Genomic DNA, 19,188 nt, shown 5'->3' with positions numbered 1-19,188 from the left:
GATGATGGGAGAGCGAAGTGTATTAGCACGTGCAGAGGGTCTGGCTCAGCACCGGGCATGGCGCAGGGACCTCGGCTTCACTGGACAGGCGAAGGAACTGCCAGCAGAGAGGGTGACTACACTGGCCGGTGTTGTCGGGCTAGTTCAGGGGCAGGGCTGCAAGAGCTCCCGGGGGTCTGCCAGTCTGCTCCCCTCCGATGGTGGCAGATGCGGGGCTCAGGAAATCAGGATCGGAGACTTCACTGGGAGGGAGTCCGGTGTCTCGTAGTCAAGGGCTAGAAGCACAGGGAAATAAGCAAGAGTCATGCAGAATTCAGGTGAATTTAGACTTTGGGGTTGCAGAAGTTTTCTGCAGCTTTCCTGCTGCCACCGTGGCAATGCCACTCAGGGGAGGCTGGCAGCCTTGACAAATGATCCTGCATCTCAGTAGCTTACCACCACGAACCTGGGTACCTCCATCAGGCAACCCCTGACAGGCTGGGTCACCCTCCTGGCATCTCACCTCCAAGATTGACAGGGGATCCAAGCCCCGTCACAGTAAGGCTTAGCCACGAGGAGTCCCTCCCTGCTGGAGAGAGGGAGCACGGAGGATCACGTGGACCTCTGCCCCTCTGCCCGGAGGGGGCGGTAGCACTGTCCTTCAGACCCCCTAGCCAGAACATATCGTGTGGTCCCTCCAGAGGCAGCAGGGGCTAGAAAGTGTTGTCACCTGTGTACCTGTGATGTGTACCCACGAGGAATGTGAAGGGGTCTGGGGAAGACGTAGAAGTGTCTCAGCCTCGCTCACGGACGTCTTTTAAGTGCCCCCACATCCAGGCTCATGCTAGGCGCTTACAGACACGGTGCCTTTGACGCCCCCGACAGCCCCACGGGGGCACTATTACTACTCTCACCGCCTTACAGATTTGAAAACCGAGGCTTAGAGAGTGTAACTTGCTCATGGGCAGCACGCGGGCATTCGGCAGAGCCAGGATTCAAATCCAAGTCTTGCTAATGCAGGGTTTTTCAACCTCAGCACCATTGACACTCTGGACCAGACGACTCCTTGTTGTGGGGGCCATTCTGTGTGCCGTGGGGTGTTTCCCAACATCTCTGGCATCGATCCAAGAGCTGCCAGCGCCAGTCCCTGCCCCTCACGGAGCTGTGACAACCAGGTATCTCCAGGCATTGTCAGATGTGTCCTGGGGAGCAGAATCCCCCCCATCTGAGAACTGCTGCTCTGATGCCGGAGCAGGGCAGGGGGAGAGAGGACAGCCACCATCATTTTTACTGCAGATGGGAGACTTCGTTTTTAGGGGAGATTTTGAACACTGATGTCAATCTTTCCCGACCCGGAAAGGCAGGTGAGCTCAGTTTTGGTTTTTTGTTTCTGCTTTATGATGAAAAAGACAAAGACTGTTTATTCATTCCTGCATCCAATAGAATTTGCTGAGCACTCACTCAGTACCGAATCCTGATCTAGCCTTTGAGGTTAAAGCAAAGGACAAACGAAAAATTCCCGTGCACAGAGGTTACGTTTGAGACAATAAACAAAAACTTGAGGCATGTGGTGTCTCAGGTAACGGTAAAAGCCACAGAGACAGAGCTAGCAGGGGGGGTGTGGTGTGCGTAGGAGGGCAGGTGGGGAGTTATAATGTGAAATAAGGTGACCAGGGACAGCCTCACTCAGAAGGGGACACTTAAGCAGAGACCTGTAGTAGGGGAGGGGTTGAGGCCAGCTGAAGTCCGAGGGAAGAATGTTGCCCAGGGATCAGTGAGTGCCAAGGCCCTGGGGCCTCCTGGACAGGTTGAGGATGAGTCAGTGCAGCCAGAGTGGAATTAGGAGGTGGTGATGAGGTCAGAGGGCAGGTGGAAGGGGGCAGTGTTTGTAATGTCCATGGTGACTTATCCAAAGCCATTTCTAGGAGCGATGCCAGGATTCAAGCTGGGATTTCAGAGCCCTCCTTCCTAGCTGGGTCACGTTGCATGAGGCGCTTCTCTGCACGGGCCCTGTCCTAGAACCAGGTCCTCACCTGAGTCTGTGACTCACCTGGCTGGACCAATGCTTGCAGGACATGGGGTGGTGGTGAGGGCCGGTTGTGATATATAAGAGGAGGAGGTCTGCTGGCTCCCAACCGTGTCCTAAATAGCCTGCCCTGAGCACAGCCTCCTCTCAGCCTCTCCCATGGTGGAGAGAGCAGGATGGCGGTCCTTCTGCTGCTCCCGGTCCTCGCCACAGCCTGCGTGTTCTCCGTGGGGGTCGGGCTCTGGGTGGTCTGCAGCCACTTCCTCACTGCAGACATCCCAGCAGCCATCGGCCACCCTGTGAAACTGCGGGTCTTCCATTGCCTCTTGCAGCTGTTGGTGACATGGGTGAGTTTGGGGTTTTATTTGTCCCCTCCTCCTGAGGTTTAAGGAGAGATTTGGAAAAACACATTCCAGAAGCTTCCAGTTGAAGAAACAGTCCATTCATGGTGGTGGAGAGTGACAGTATCTTATCAAACGAATAATTTCTAATAGGTAACAGTTCTTAACCTCTTCCTGATGTTTCTCAAAGCTGGGATGAGCTAGTAGCCACACAATTCAAAGAATGCTTCACTTTCTCAAGTTATAGAGAAACTCCACCCTGCTTCCTGTCTTACTTTTTTCACAGCACCCTCCACTCTGCAAAGCCATGAAGATAAAAATACGTTTTTCTGAATCTGGGGACCCCTGTTACTACCTACGTGCTACCTAGAACCAGCCAACAATAACAGAGAGACACGTAGCAAATGAGTGAATTAGTACAGATGAGCGAAACTACAGAATGTGACTGTTTAGAAGATGGTTTGGGGAGTGGAAAACTCTCTCTGTGATATGGTCAGATTCTGCTTGCTGTTGCTGGTATGTGTCATTGAATCAGATGCTTGTAAGTGGATTGTGGTGAGAATTGTGTAAATGTTGCCAGTAAGGATTTACTGTGCTTTTCCAGAGGGCTGACAGAGATTGAATATAGAAAATATGTTTCTTAAGTCTCTTAGATAATGAGAAGTGATTGCAGGTGCCTGTTCTCATGAAAACCCTTGGTGGAGGAGAAGCTGAGGGGGAACCCAGGGACCAGTTTTCTTAAGCTGCAGGTCAGCTTTCACAAGTTGGGAGGGTTCGGTCCTGTGGTTTTCCTGGCCTTGACTCTCAGAGTCTACACTCCAGGTTTCCAAATACATTGACTCAGTTTCCTCATCTGCAACATCGGGGGAAATAATAGACCCCGACTTGGTAGCATTTGGTGGGGAAGCAATGAGTTCATCTGTCTGGAGTGGGTGTCAACTTGCCTAGCACAGAATGAGCTTTCCATAAATCTTAGCAGTATTACTATTTGTTGCTTCGTTTTTTTCCTACAAAGCTGTGGTGTGCCGCTGCTGTGTGTCAACCTCCATTTCCAGCTCTGAGGATCAAGGATGGAGGAGAGAAATGAAGTCCCAGACTGAGTCTGCCTGCAGGGAGTGTGGACACTCCGGGCAGTGGGAGGTGGGGAGGCAACAATGAATGAGCAAACTCAGGACAAATAAATCAGCGCGCAGAGTGGTGAGTGCTGTGAGGAAGGTGAAGCAGGGCAGCGGAGCACGGTAGGGCTCTTCACCTGGAGTTCCCAGAGCCTCCAAGGGCAACCGGGTGCAAAGGGTCCATGAATTTGGACGGGGAGGAAATGGCCCCGTTTTCACTGACCTCGAATGCAAATGTAGTGTTCTCTTCCATTATGAATGAAGGAGACAGTGGTACCCTTGACTTTGCCACCTAGAGGGATCGCGGATATTTTCAGAGCTTATTACAGTTGCTGTAGACATTGCAAAAAATCGTGTATGTGCCTCATTCCTTGGAGATTATGATAGTATTAGACCAGCCACGAGGTCGTGCTATTTCGTGTGCTAAGAAGGTATGCCATTACAGCACACACACACTCTAATGTTTTAATATCTATGTTTAAATAATGCTGAATAATCCCACGTATTTTATTTTGAGTATTCGAAAGTATTCTGTGACGAGCTTCACTAAAAGCTAAAATGGCCTTGGCCCGGAAAGGGTTAGAAATTGCTGGAAAGAGAGTGCCTGGGGGAGAGCTTACTTTACTTGTTTATTTTTATTTTTTATCATGCAAACTTTCAGACGTATATCAGAGGAGACAGAACGCTGCCCAGAAGCCCCAGGTACACACCCCACAGCGTTTGTGATTATCGACTCCGGCCAAACTCACCTCACCTGTCCCCCGCCTTTTCCCTCCTTCCCATTTTCTTACAGAGTGGATCCTGGACATTGTATTCTTTTGTCTGAAAATATGTCAGTAGTTACCTCTAAAAGATAAGAACTGCTTGCTCCCCACCTCTTTTTAAAGATGTAACCATCATGCAGTTATCACCTCTTAAAAATGGCAACAAATGCTCAGGATGGCCGTGTTGACTAGGGTCATCCAGGAGGGCCTCCCTGGGAAGAGACGTCAAGGCCCGGCTGAGGTGGGGGTGTTCCGGGTTAGAGGAAACCTCAAGGGATGGGCAGCAACGTGGCTCTGGGGACTGGGGTGTCTGGCGTCTGGCAGAGAGGCTGGAGGGGGGCCGGTGTGGGGGCAGGTGGATAGACTTTCTGTAGGTGTGATGGAGGCACCGTGGGAGACGAGCAGGGCTGCGGGCCAGTCTGCCCTCCAGCCGCCCTGCAGAGGGCCCAGCAAACGCTGAAACCTTTTCCTCCACATTTCCTTCCTATCTCACCAACAGGGGATGATTTTCGAGAAACTGAGGCTCTGCTCTATGCCCCAGTTTGTCCGTTTTGTTCACGATCTGATGCCGCTTAAGAAGTATCCGGACTTGGAAATCAAGGACCTCCAGTTTGGGACGATCCCTGTGAGGCTGTACCAGCCCAAGGCGTCCTCAAACGCCCTCCGGCCCGGCATCCTGTTCTACCACGGCGGCGGGGCCGTCCTGGGGAGCTTGAGTAAGTGTCCTTCCCGCAGACCTCGCACCCGCAGCATGACAGCCTCAGAGCAGAGCTGGGTGGACACCAGCTTCCAGCAGGAGGCGACACCCTTGTCGTCTCCCCCGGGGCTAAAAGCCCCTACTGTGACCAGGGAACACCAGGGCAGTTAGCAGGGCCAGATCACTCAGCTGGCTAAGAGACGGAGTGTATAGATCTCTTTCTGGAAGTAAGGCTACATATGTCTGCATATCTACATCTAAAATACACACGTACATATGTACATGTACGTGTAGCTACGTACATGTGTATGCACGTGTATGAAATCCACATAATGTAAAATGCACCATGTTAAAGTGATTCGGGGGGGAGGGTATACCTCGAGCGGTAGAGCACATGCTCAGCATGCACGAGGTCCTAGGTTCAATCCCCAGTGCCTCCTCTAAAAATAAAACAAATAAACCTAATTACCTCCTCTGCCAAAAAAATAAAGTGCGCAATTCAGTGGTATTTAGTACATTCACAATGCTGTGCACTCACCTCCTCTATTTAGTTGGAAAAGAGGATTTTTTTTAATGAAAACAAATAAAGCACATCATTTTGTTTCCTGTCAGGTTTGCTTGAGACAAATTCTGGTACAGACAGACAGGAGGACCAAAGATTTGAGGAAAACTAATAAGGGGGGGAAAACCCCACAAAATTGAAACTGTGTTATTATCTTAACATTTTCCCGCTGTGGATATGGGAGGAAAACCACTGTGATAGTGTTTTCCAGTCTGTGGCCTGCCAAGGCCCCTTTGCTGTAGCCTTTGAGAAGAAGAGATTTAATGCAACCAGGGTTTTGGTCTGGTCTGCGTAATCAATGACAGTAAATGTCAATGTTTATTGGTTGATAGCTACTAATAGTGATACTGGCATGGTGGGCACTGTGGAAGCCCTTCACATCCCATCCCATTTAACCCCCCGCCCCCAAAGCCCTATTATTATCATTACCCCCACTTTACAGGTGAGGAAATCGAGCCTCAGGGAGGTGAAGGGACTTGTCCCGTACTCCTTCAGCTCACGTTAAAAGGAGGCAAATCTGAGATTTGAACTCGGGTCTGAATCCAGAGCTCACCCACTGCACCACTGTGCCCCACGGCCAGACAGCTTCTCAGATACTGGGAATGAAGTGTAGAATCAATGGGGTTGGGGAGGGGGTCTTAGAGAAAGCCATTCAGGCAGTGTCACAGAGGAGAAATCGTGAGATGGCTGAGAAGAGGGCTGAAGAAAGACACTTAGGAGAAAATTTGCAAACCCCAGGCTCTCTATCCATCATGGTTATCAGTGAGAAAGGGCAGCTGAGGATGGCTGGCAAAGGAAGCCCACTAACTTTCTTAGCATGAATGTTTCAAACATTTTATTTTCTAGGAACTTACCATGATATATGCTGTCATTTGTCCAAAGAGACTGACTCGGTGGTTCTAGCAGTCGAGTGAGTAGACGGGAGGATGGGGAGGTGCCCGAAGGCCAGGAGCACCAGGGGATGACGAGGGGGAGGTGGAAATCTGCAGCTGGCAGAGGGGTTGGGTGGGGAGTGGTCTTTGTTAAGCAGATCAGATGCAGAGCTTCACAACCGGTGCTCATCTGGGTGGAACACTTCACTGAGCAGAATAGCCCCGTACATTCTGGATACTTAGTCCCTCCCTCCACTAAATACCCATGGTGCCCTGTGTTGTAACCAGGATGACCTCAAACACTGCCACGTCATCTCCAAGTGCTCCAGAGAGGGAGGTCCACCCAGGGGAGATCCACCGAAGGAAGCAAGAAAAATTAAAAATCTCCTCTCTCTTCTAACTGATCTGGTAGAGTCACCACCCAACCTGGAACCTTGAAAAGGGCTTGGTGGATGTGGGCCAGGAGAGACCGGAGGTGGCCCTCCCTGGGCCTCCACATCAGGCAAACTGGACACGTATCACGTCAGGAGGAACCACACTCCTGATGAAGCTTTTCCTGCAGTTTTGTTTAAATGCACGTGCTGTAAGGAACTCTCCATTGCCAACGTCTTGGTGGGGATACAGCTAATTGTCTTGAACAAAAATGACAGAAGTCAGTCCCAGATGAGGGAGAGAGACCTGGAGAAACTCATTACAATTCTTGGCTCCAAAACTGCCCCTGCAGTGGGATGGAAACCTTCATCCAGTTGTTGGCCACTCTATACCTTACCATTCTGGCTGGGCTAAACCGAGACATCATCAGGAGAATATACTAGCAAATGTCTGCAGGAAAGTTCTTTTAGGAACCCAAGGGAGACAAGGTTTTGGAATTTAAAGCACTGTTGTCCTGGCACGAACCCAGGGTAGCTTAGACTAGGGGCATCCGAATGGAAATGGCTGGCAAACAGTTTGCTGAGTCCACAGAGTATTTCTTTATTATTATTATTAAATTTTGTTTTAAAATTTGAGGCCAGCATTTAAAATGGTGAAATTTCTCACCAACCCCAGATTTCTGGAATCTCTTGAAAAATGAGAGGGTCTGGCACTGTCAGGCTGGCACACCTGCACGGCAGCGGCCTGAGCATGGGGCCTGAGAGTGGGCATGGTGGCTCTTAAACACGAATATGCCTTCAAGATCCTCCCACAAACTTTGTGAGCATGGGACCCAAGCAAACGTGGACTGCTTAGAATCTCCACCCAGGAGAGCCTGGAGCTGCTTATAAAACAGACACGTAGATCAATGGAACAGGACAGAAAGTCCAGAAATAAACCACGCACTTATGGTCAATTAATCTACGGCAAAGGAGGCAAGAATATACAGTGGAGAAAAGACAGTGTCTTCAACAAATGGTGCTGGGAAAACTGGATAGCTACCTGTAAAAGACTGAAATTAGAACATTCTCTGACACCGTATACAAAAATAAACTCAAAATGGATTGAAGACCTAAATGTAAGACCACATACTATAAAACTCTTAGAGGAAAACATAGGCAGGACATTCTTGGACATAAACCACAGCAATGTGTCTTTGAACCAGCTCCTAAAGTAATGGAAATAAGCGCAAAAATAAACAAATGGGATCCAATTAAACTTAAAAGCTTCTGCACAGCTAAGGATACCATCAACAAAATGAAAAGACAACCTACAGAACGGGAGAAAATATTAGCAAATGATGCGACCGACTAGGGGCTGATTTCCAAAATATACAACCAGCTCATATAGCTTCATATCAAAAAAACCAGTAACCCAATGAAAAAGTGGGCTGAAGACCTAAGTAGACATTTCTCCAAAGAAGACATCCAGATGGCCAACAAGCATATGAAAAGATTCTCAACGTCATTAATCGTTAGAGAAATGCAAATCAAAACTACAATGAGCCATTAAATAAATAAATAAATAAATAAATAAATAAATAAATAAATAAATAAATAAAAATAAATCTAGTTACCTCCCCCCTAAAAAAGATAATAAAAGGAAAACTGCAATGAGATACCACCTCACACCGGTCAGAATGGCCATCATTAAAAAGTCTACGAATGATCAATGCTGGAGAGGGTGTGGAGAAAAAGGAACCCTCTTACACTGCTGGTGGGAATGTAAATTGGTGCAGCCACTATGGAGGACGGGATGGAGGTTCCTTGAGAAACTAAAAATAAACGTACCGTATGATCCAGCAATCCCACTCCTGGGCATATATCTGGAGAAAAATATAATTCATAAAGACACATGCACCCCAATATTCACAGTAGCACTGTTTGCAGTGGCCAAGACATGGATATAACCCAAATGTCTATCAACAGATGAGTGGATAAAGAAGATGTGGTATATATACACAATGGAATACTACTCAGCCATAAAAAGAGTAAAATAATGCCATTTGCAGCAACATGGATGGACCTAGAGACTGTCATTCTAAGTGAAGTAAGCCAGAAAGAGAAAGAAAAATGCCATATGATATCCCCTTATATGTGGAATCTTAAAAAAAGGACACAAATGAACTTATCCACAAAACAGAAACAGACTCACAGACATAAGGAACAAACTTATGGTTACCAGGGGTTAAAGGGGGTAAGAAAGGATAAACTGGGAATTTGAAAATTGCATCTCTTGGGGAGGGATGGAAATGTTAGCTATCTTGATTGTGGTGGTGGCTTCATGAAAATAAAATAAAATAAAATAAAATAAACCCAAGGGACAGGTTTGAGTTAGGGAAGCACAATCAGGTAGGTTCAGAAAGATGAGAATCCCCTTGGTGACAGCTAAGTTGTTCGCCCATGGCTGGATGACAAGGTCATCTCGTGGTCACAGCCTGTCCCCTCAGTTGACTTTGAGACAGTGGAAATAGCAACTACCACTCACCGAGCCCACGGCGCCTGGCACTGCAAGCTTTGTCTCTGCCACCTCACTTCAGCCTCCTACCTTACCTTCGTCAGCTCAGGCTTCCGAATGAGTGGTTAGGGGAAGAAATCTGGGCCGAAGAATGCTAGGGACAGGTGTTTTGGGCTCTGTGGGGGCGGTGCGTGTAAACTGTCTTCCTTGATTCCGTTTCAGATACCGCAGATTGCCCAAGCATTCATTTCCGGTGCCCGTAAAGGACTGCATGGCGGTCACCGTCCTGTTCTTGAAGTCCTTGAATATGTACGGGGTGGATCCAGCCCGGGTGGTAGTCTGTGGTGACAGCATAGGAGGGGGCTTGGCAACAATAATTTGTCAAAACCTTGTGGACAATTCAGATCTTCCTAAGATCCGTGCTCAGATCCTGATCTATGCTGCTCTCCAGGCCCTGGATTTCCGGACCCCTTCCTATGAGCAGAACAAGAACGTTCCCCTGCTCAGTCTGAATTTTGCCTTCTACTGTTGGTTTGCTTACCTGGACATCAGCCCTTCCTGGAAAAGCACGGTTTTGAAAGGTGCCCACTTGCCTGTCGAAGTCTGGGAAAAGTACAGAAAGTGGTTGGGTGCAGAAAACCTCCAGGAGAGGTTTAAGAAGAGAGACTACCTGCAAATACCCCTTGAGCCCCTGAATGAGGCTGCCTATCTGGAGACAAACCTCGTTTTGGATGTGCAGAACTCGCCTCTGATTGCGGACGACGAGGTGGTGTCCCGGCTCCCCGAAGCCTGCATCGTGAGCTGTGAGTATGATCTTCTCCGGGACCACTCGCTGTTGTACAAGAAAAGGCTGGAGGACCTGGGGGTCCCGGTGACTTGGCATCACATGGAGGATGGTTTCCATGGAGTGTTAAACACCCTTGACATGGGCTTCTTGTACTTTCCCTGCTCCACCAGGATTCTGAATGCTGTGGTCCATTTTATTGAAGGGCTGTGACCGTCTTTCCTTCCTGTAGCAGTTGTTAAGAGTGTGGGTTCCACCATCATGCAGATCCACCGGGGACGCCCTGTTGCTGATGTGGGTGGTGCCGAGTAGGAGGTTGCCATCTCCTCTTGCTCCAGGTTCTAGAATCATTTCTCATCTCTAAAGGCAGAGCAGTAGAAGAGACAGGTTTGGGGGGAGGGTGGGGCTCTCTGTCTCTGCTCACCATTGGGAAAATTTGAGCTGACAGTTCTCAGTGGCCATTTGCAGGAGTGAATGAGAGCATAAAGACTGCTCACGGCCTCCCCAAGGGAGGGTTCCCACTGCCCAGGTGGATCCCGGCTCTGGGCAACAGGAGGGTCTACTTAGCTAGGCCTTGGAATAACCCAAGGTCGTCGTGTGCCTCTTCCAATCTGATTCAGAGGGCAAGGCTCTGATGTACTAGTGTGGGTGGTGGTGGAGAAATTGGTTTCACGGTAACACTTTTTTTCTGCTGTTCTGATGACTCTGAGCTCAGAGATTCAACTACCTGGGCTGGAAGAGGGACGATGGAATGGGTGGGTTTTCCATGGCGGCTGGCATCTAGTGACAAAGGGAGACAGACTGGAGCCGCCCGACTGGGGGAGCTCTGGAGCCCTTGGAGCTGAAGTCAGACTTCCACCCAGGGACCCAGAAGCAACATGGTACGTATTAGAGGAGGGGAGTTGGGAGGAAGCTGAGTCCCGAGTCAGAGACCCAAAAAGATGAAGTCTGACCAAGCCCAGTCATGTCCGCAGTGGAAATCAAAGGAGGGCCCAAAGGACCAAAGATGTGTTAGTGAGAAACATTTCTGTTTTAAGACACAGAACCAAAGCAAATCGGTCTAAATCAAAGAGACAATGTATTGGCTAATGTAGCTACAAATTCCAGGGATGAATCAGGCGTGGTTTGATCCAGGAACTCAAACAGTGCCACCAGGGGCCTTCTCTTCTCCAGTCTGTGCTCTCCTATGTGAACTTCACCTTCCCCTCTCTATACTGTGGCGCTAAGTACCTCCCCGCTTACAATCTTCCAGAGTCAAGCCTGTTGTTATGAACTTGCCTCTTTCTCGGCAGTCTCGGCAGAAATTACACTGCAACTCGATGGCTCTGTTGGCTTTCTGAGCGGTGCGCTCAGCTGCTACCACTGAGGGAGTGGGGTGTTCTGACTGTCCAGGCCCAGGTCCCATGCCGCCCTTGGGGTGGAGGGTGGGGTCAGCTCCCCCTGGTGTTTGGCCTGGGCATCAACACTTACCTACTGCAGAAGCTAAACTGAACCCTGAGTCAAGGACCATTGGGCAAGTTGACCATCTGCTGCTTAGAAAGAAAAATTCCTTTGAAGGGGTTGGCCCAGGCTCCCATGCTGGCCCCTCCTTGTCTTCAGGAAGCTCTGCTGGCCAGTGGCTTTTATAGGCCAAGACCCAAGTCTACTGCACAGAGGACCCCATGCTGGCCCTTAACTCGCTTTCAGTTGAATGTTTGTGCTAAAGCATGGGACAGAGAGGAGTCCCACTGCGTGGCCTCTTGGTCCGTTCACAGCAGGCCGACCAGCAGGTGGCTTTGTTGGAGAAACAGGAGCCAGTCACTGAAAGCACATAGTCTGGTGGCCACTCAGCTGTCAGGAGCACTGGCCCCTCTGAGATGAGCCTAGGTAGGCTGCCCTCCTGGAGAGTTGCCTTGGCTCACCCTTGCCTCTGGAGATGGGTGGGGGGACACGAGCCAGCCTTCCGGAAATGCGAGTGGGCTGGCCAGGAATAGGAGAGCCACGGGAGGACGGCGGCCAGTGGAGATGAGTGGGTTACACTTTAGGGCCTGGAAGAACCGGTGGGTGGGCTCATTTCTGAAGCTGCGTCCTCTGCCGATCCCGAGAGAGAGCTTTCACCGCCAGGGACTGGCTGGGCCCCACTGCTCCCCTCTTCTCCTTTACTGCTTCGTGCCCTCCTTCCTGCAACCCACTCACGGGGCTCAGGGAAAGGAAAAGGAATAGGAATGACTGTTCACCTCGAGCCAACTCCGAGCCACGCTCTACACTGGGTGTTTCAATTCGCCGTCTCAGTGCGATGAGAAACAGCCATGCTGAGTCGTGGCCCGGGCATTTCACGGTAATGCCAACGAAATGCCGGCTCACACCCAGAGTCTGGACATTCCAACGAAGACCTGAGCTTAGGATTCCCACCGCAAGTTCTCGCTTTGCTTTGCTCCAGCCACCTTTTAAAAGAACCGCCTAAGAGTGGAGCCTGTGAAAAGTTAGCGACCTCCACCCCGACCACCCTAGAAGTGACAGGTTCTCCCCAACTCTCCACCTCTGGTTCACTCGTGACCTGGAACAGAGCCCTTCCCCTGGCTCCTTGTGACTCCCCCCACCGCCAATTTCTGGGAGCTGTAAATAATAAACCTTGTGACTTTACCCCAGGGTTTTCACTTCCCCAAAGTGGAAGTTCAGATGCCGCGGGAGCTGCCTGCTGACCCCAGGTGGGTGGCTTGTTCCCCGCCATTCAGCAGGTGGTCGTCTGAGTAGTCTTAATCGAACAGCCCAGCTATGCCTCCTCCCCCTCCTCCCCACAACCCCTGCTATGTGCTCCCCTCTTCCCCCCAACCCCTGCTACAAATTCTACACAGTGGGTGTTCTCAAGCTTGTTTGACAGATGAGGAAACCAAGAGGCATTAACAACAACACTCATTTCCAGACTCTTCCAAATCAGCCTCCAGGCCAGATGACGGGGTAGTTTACCCAAGGCCGTGTGGTTGGCCAGGCACCAAGCATGGCAACCCTGGTCTGTCTGACAATAAACCCTTTCTGCCAAGTCCCATGGCCCTTTGGAGCTTTTCTCTCCCATCATTCAGAATCAAAATGAGAGACACGACAGCCTCAGGACCATACGTGCGTCATTTCCCATCCAGCTGGGGTGTCAGCTACCATCTGATCTGAGGGAGGTCAATAGCATCCAGTCTCTTGCCATCTGGTGTCCTTTGCTTCCTTGACTGTCACTTTCTCTAAGTGTGAGTGGCTTTGTTATTGCCAACTGCGGGCCCCTGTGGGGAGCACAGCCGAGGTGCCCTGCTAACACGGCTCAGGGGAGATGGATGCCCACACCTTTTAAGCCCAGACACTCTGGGAGTGTTTTCTCAGTTAAATTCTCAGGATTTTCCTGGAAAGTTCTGCCAGTTAGCCCGGGATAAGTGCCACTGGATAAAGGACAATGCGTTGCATCCCACATCACTTTCTTTGGTCAGTAGGCAACTGAGGAGAAGATTTTAGGGCAAAGTAAAAAAATCAGCAAAATTAGTCTCTGCCGCTCTTCACCTCACTTCCCTTTCACCCAGGCCCTCCCTGCCTGTCTGACCCCAAACCGTGCTTCCCTCTCCCCCTGCCCTCTCTGCTCCAGAGTGACCGCTCGCTCTCTCCTTTGTCCCTGGGCTCTCTAGAATTTACAAGCTAGTACAGGTTAGGCTCCATTGCAGTGACAAATAGCCCCACGGTCTCAGTGCCTGATGACAGCAAAGGTCTATTTCCTGCTCGCATTACACATTACACAGCCCTCGAAGGTCAGCGACGCCTCTGCTCCACGTTTGTCTGTGCCTGGATCCAGGCTGATGGATCCACTTTGAAAGATCTCCAGCCGCATGACAGAGGAATAAAGGACGTGGCGCATCACACACTGGCTTCCCAAGCGTCTGCTCAGAAGTGATGGTCACCATTTCTGCTCACCTCTCATTGGCTGGAGCAAATCCAATGACCAAGCCTGACGTTGACAGCACAGACAAGCGTAAACCTCCCTGGAGAGGACCGGCAGAACTTTTTGGACAATATTACAGCTCACCACACTCTCAATCATTGTATTTTCATTTCCATTCTACCTTAAAAATTAATTTAAAGTTATATATGAGATACATAAATAAATTCTCCTTTTAAATAAAACCTTCAGATACTTGAGATAAGGCTAAAGTCCCTTTTGATCATCTTCTCTTAACTCTATCCCTTTTATCTGGATGAATCCACTGCTACTTTTTGGGGGGAGAAGGTGTGAGGAGTTGGTTTTTCAATCCTTCAAAGCTTATTTCTCTGGTTTCAGATACGCAGTTATGTAAGCATAAAAAATACAGGGTACTATTTTGTGGGATGACTTTGCCATATTTTGTACATAAAAGGCACCATTCTGCACATGCTGTGTCACTTGAATCTTTTTCACTCAACAGTGTATCTTAGATAAATGCTGGAGAGGCTGTGAAGGAAAGGGAACCCTCCTACACTGCTGGTGGGAATGTAGTTTGGTGCAGCCACTGTGGAAAACAGTATGGAGATTCCTCAAAAGACTAAAAAGAGAGTTACCATATGATCCAGCAACCCCACTCCTGGGCATATATCCAGAGGGAATCTTATTTCAAAAAGACATGCACCCCAATGTTCATTGCAGCAATATTTACAATAGCCAAGACATGGAAACAGCCTAAATTTCCATCAGCAGATGACTGGATAAAGCAGGTGTGGTATATTTATACAATGGAATACTACTCAGCCATAAAAAATAATAAAATAATGCCATTTGCAGCAACATGGATGGCCCTGGAGAATGTCATTCTAAGTGAAATAAGCCAGAAAGGGAAAGGAAAAATACCATATGATATGACTCATATGTGGAATCTAAAAAAAAAAAGGCAAATGAACTTATTTACAAAACAGAAACAGACTCACAGACATAGAAAACAAACTTATGATTATCAGGGGGAAAGGGAGTGGGAAGGGATAAATTGGGAGCTCGAGATTTGCAGATACTTACTGGTATATATAAAATAGATAAACAATTTTATACTGTACAGCACAGGAAACTAGATTCAATATCTTTTAGTAGCTTACAGTGAAAAAGAAGATGAAACAAATGTACATATATTCAAGCATGACTGAAGCATTGTGCTGTACACCAGAAATTGACAGAACATTGTAAGCCAACTATACTCCAATAAAAAAATTAAAAAACGAATGTATCTTAGAAATCTAGCCTAGTAAACAGTACAGATTTATCTTGCTCTTTTTGGCTACTGCATAGTATTCCATGGTGTGACTATATTACAGGTCTTAGACATTCCCTCTTGGTGGGCACATTTAGTCTCTTTCCAGTTTTTCACAAATCTCTAGTGAGTATTCTGCACATGCTCCCCTCTCCGCATGTGATTCTCTGTGATAGATTCAAGAAGGACTATTGACCTGGCACAATTTTACATGTTGATAGATGCTGCCAAGATGCCTGTCCCATTCCTTTTTTTCTGGCAGATCTCAGCTGGAGGGAAGTAGTTGGATCGTAACCACCAATCCCAAAAGCAAAAAGAAAACTGGTTGGCTTGACAACTGGTAGAGAGGGGCAGAGTGGGTATGGAGTGTCGGTATTTTAAAGGGAAAGTCCCTTAACTCCAATGAACGTTCAAGAAACAGCTGAGGAATCAGGGCAGGCTGCAAAGTTTCTGGTGTGTTACCTCTAATCAGCATTCTTGTCTCCATCTAACAAAGCAAAGGATGCCAGAATCAGCACATCGGCTCCTTGTTCCCAGCTTGCCAAGGCTTGCTCTGTTCTCTTGGCTAAGACACCTGTGCCCCAGCATTGCGGCTGGTTGTCTTGCAAATTGCTGTACAGGGTTGAATCAGATAAGGCAGTGCTTGGGGCTCTGCTTCAAAGCACTTCTGGTCGTCGGAAAAAAAAAACCCTCAAGTGTCTGACTCCCTTACTATGAAACAACTCCCTGCCTATGTCACCGTCAAAGGATGGAACAGTTTTCATTTTAAGTTGAAGAGACACATTCTGGGTTTGTTACCGCTACTTCCCCAAGGCCCACCCCCACCCCTAGAGGCACAGTGATGGAGGACACGTGGTAGGGAGCCAACCAGAGGCGCAACATTTTCTCAACCTCCTAGTCCCTCAATTTTCTTGCCTTGAAATGGGGATAATCACATCTAGTACTTCGGGGTGCTCGTGTCAATCATGTAAATCATGATTAGGCATCTGCTGTTCATCAGACACAGACGTGCTGTTTGGTAACTCACAGCACATCCCCTGGTGGGCATAACAAGCCGCTTTTGTGTTCAGGAATTGTCTATTCAGAGAGATTCTAGAATTGCTCCCTGTGGGATATTTCTGCTGCAATTTCCCAAATTCACTCCTCTAATACAGGGAAAGGAATGGATTTTGTTACTAAAATAAACTTGGCTTGGGCATAAAGGGAAGAAAGAGCTGAACATTTACTGACCCCTTCTATGTGACAGGCATTTTACGACGTGTTTTTCAGGTGACATTTCATTGAATTCTCGTAATCTTATGAAGCCCGTAATTTTTACTCCCAATTTACAGATTAGGAAACTGAGGCTGGCTTGGCCCGAGAACTTGGCCAAATTTAAACGGCTGGTAAGAGATGGGACAGGAAGTGGAAGCCAAGTTTATCTGGGTACCCAGTGCTCCACCCACCGCCATCCTATTCTTTGTGCAGGAGCCTGAAGCTGATGGGCCATCTTTAAGAGGTGTGTCCAGGACATCCTGGACCCAGAGGAGAGAAGTCAATTCATTATCTACCTCTGAGGTCTCATCATAGAAGGGTGCCACCCTCTCTGGATAGCCCGCTTCCCAAGCAGGGTGAGACCCTTGCCCCGTGGGCTTGCAAAGCCTGCCAGAACTCCAATGTAGAGCTGAGCACACAGTATTGTAATTACTCAGTGACCAAAAGTGCCCACCCCTAAACGGAATTAAACTGACCCCCAATCTCTAATGTCGACAGGCAATTGGAAAAGCAAATGGCAATTATCTCTGGAGGAAGTTAATGTCATCCTAGAATGTATATTACTTTCACAAGCAGTTTTCAGACACCAGGCATATAAGAAGAAAAGAGCCAGCAGCAGGAACCCACAGAAACAGTAAAAAGAGAGAAAAAAACCAAAAACATGGACTGTAAAATAGCTCTGCTTATTATATACAAGAAGATAAAGTCTAGATAAATATATTTATAAATATAATCTATATAAATCTATATATAATGTATAATTATAATCTATAATATATACATCTATAGATTTACAAAGCTATAGATCTGAACATTTGGAAGGCAAAAAGGGGTAATCTGAGAATTCAGAAGTTAAAAAGTAAAATAATTTGAAACTATAAAAGTAACATATGTAATTCATCAAATAGAAATTTTAGAACTGAAAAAAATGCAACAAATTAAATAAAACTTCAAGGAGTGGGTTTAATGTGGACTGGGATACAAGTCAGAAAAAACTCTTCAGAATCAAGCACAAAAAGACAAAAGGGTAGGAAATACAGAAGAAGGGGCAGGAGGCACGGAGGATTCAGCGGGAAGCTGTGGCAAGTATGCAATTGGCATCCCAGAAAAAAAGGAGAGGGGTACGAGGCAGAAGCAGTATTTGAACACAAAATGGCTAAAATGATTGAACGAGTAAGTATTAAAAAAGTATTTAATACTTCTCAATATACTTATCTTTATATACTTTAAAAATATCTTTTAGGCAAAAAAACTATAAAATAATGGTACAGTAGAGGTGATCCACAATGCCGCATTTTTGCTGTTTGAAAAGACTGATAAAATTGATCAGTGTCTGGGGAGACCAAGAAAAAAAAAAAAAAGAGGAAGCACAGGTAATAAATAGTAGGAATAAAATGAGACTTTTAATAGAGAAATTAAGAAAATGATAAGAGGACATTATGAACAACATATGTCCCCAAATTTGAAAATCTAGATAAAATATGCAAATTCCTAGAAAAATACAATTCACCAAACCGACATAAAAGGAAAGAGAAAAATCTGATTAGTTTTGTATCTAATAAAAGACATTAAGTCTAAACTGAAAAACCCTCAAACAAAGATAAACAAAACAAAGCAGAAATCTCCTGGCCCAGATGTGTTGACTTACTTCATATTCTGGGAAGAAATACGTTAATCTTCCATAAACTGTCCTAGATAATACAAAAAGCAAGTATGTCCTTTCTATGAGGTTAATGCAGTCTAACAAAATCCCACAACAGCAGCGGAAGTGAACGTTGCAGGCTATGAAAATCTGCTTAAAATCGAACGCCTTCATTTGTGGCAAGCAAGACGACAGTGTACTGCTTCTTTAAGCCGTATGTTGTTGGCATCTTCGTATGTCAGCAATTTTAACAGCTATGGAGTATTTCATTATATGATGTGCCACAATTTCTTGAACCAGCCCTCTATGGATAGACTTCTAGGTGGTTCCTGACTTTTTTGCTCAATGAATAAGCAAGATAATGGCCTTTATCCCACCAGATTGAGCTCTAAGGGGATGGGGACCTAGTCTAGTCACTGACACATTGTCGCCCCAGCTTAGTGTCCTAGACGTAGCATATGCTTAACAAAATGACTATGGAATGAATGAATGAAGACTGACTGAATGAATCATATTTATTGGTTTGACCACAAAGACAGGATTCTTCCTGGAAGCCCCTTAAGCAAAGGGGCAGACGGGCGGTGAGTAGAGAGAGCCCAGGGATTTAGACCTGAATGAAAGTGTATTTAAATCCCAGATTTCCACATGTGTAACCTGAGGCAGCTAGTTAATCCCTCTTTGCTCCAGTGTCCTCATCCATAAAATGGGTATGATTGTGGTGCCTGCTTCATAGGGTTGCTCCAAGGAGCAAGTGAGTACATGTCGATGTCTCAGCGAGGGGCCTGGCCCATCAGCATCATTGCGTAGTAGGATGTGCTCATCTCATCTCATCCTAGCTGTGAAAATGCAGCAGGGATGATGCCTCTTACGAGGTGACAGCACAGAAACCAGGTCCTTCTGGCTCCTGAGTTTGTGGAGGGTGCCGCTGGTTTGATTTGCTTTTGTGGCATCAGTTTTGCTCCTGAAGAATCAGCTGCTCCCTTAAGGAAAGTACTTCTACTCAGAGTCTATCACCATGGAGACAGTCAACAGTAGGGAATCCAAGATCACGGCACCTCTCCC

At 47.4% G+C, this 19,188-nt stretch overlaps 1 protein-coding gene across 1 annotated transcript; it reads left to right on the top strand.

Moving 5' to 3' along the window:
* The first annotated feature begins 1,992 nt into the window (after positions 1 to 1,992).
* LOC105070955 (arylacetamide deacetylase-like 3) lies at positions 1,993 to 14,091 on the top strand. Its single transcript, XM_010957511.3, has 4 exons — positions 1,993 to 2,352; positions 4,725 to 4,941; positions 6,331 to 6,394; positions 9,447 to 14,091. Exons 1-4 carry the CDS (start codon positions 2,182 to 2,184, stop codon positions 10,219 to 10,221), a joined length of 1,227 nt encoding a protein of 408 aa, XP_010955813.2. The 5' UTR covers positions 1,993 to 2,181; the 3' UTR covers positions 10,222 to 14,091.
* The last annotated feature ends 5,097 nt before the right edge of the window (positions 14,092 to 19,188 follow it).

This window comes from Camelus bactrianus, chromosome 13, assembly GCF_048773025.1.
Source record: "Camelus bactrianus isolate YW-2024 breed Bactrian camel chromosome 13, ASM4877302v1, whole genome shotgun sequence".
NCBI lineage: Eukaryota > Metazoa > Chordata > Mammalia > Artiodactyla > Camelidae > Camelus > Camelus bactrianus.
The sequence above is the reverse complement of the archived record's forward strand: the minus strand, read 5'-3'. Positions and strand labels throughout refer to the sequence as shown.

Coding starts and splice junctions, on each gene's coding strand:
- LOC105070955 (XM_010957511.3), top strand. CDS start 2,182: ATGGCGGTCCTTCTGCTGCTCCCGGTCCTCGCCACAGCCTGCGTGTTC. Junction 2,353..4,724: donor TGCAGCTGTTGGTGACATGG/GTGAGTTTGGGG, acceptor TCTCACCAACAG/GGGATGATTTTCGAGAAACT. Junction 4,942..6,330: donor GGCCGTCCTGGGGAGCTTGA/GTAAGTGTCCTT, acceptor TTTATTTTCTAG/GAACTTACCATGATATATGC.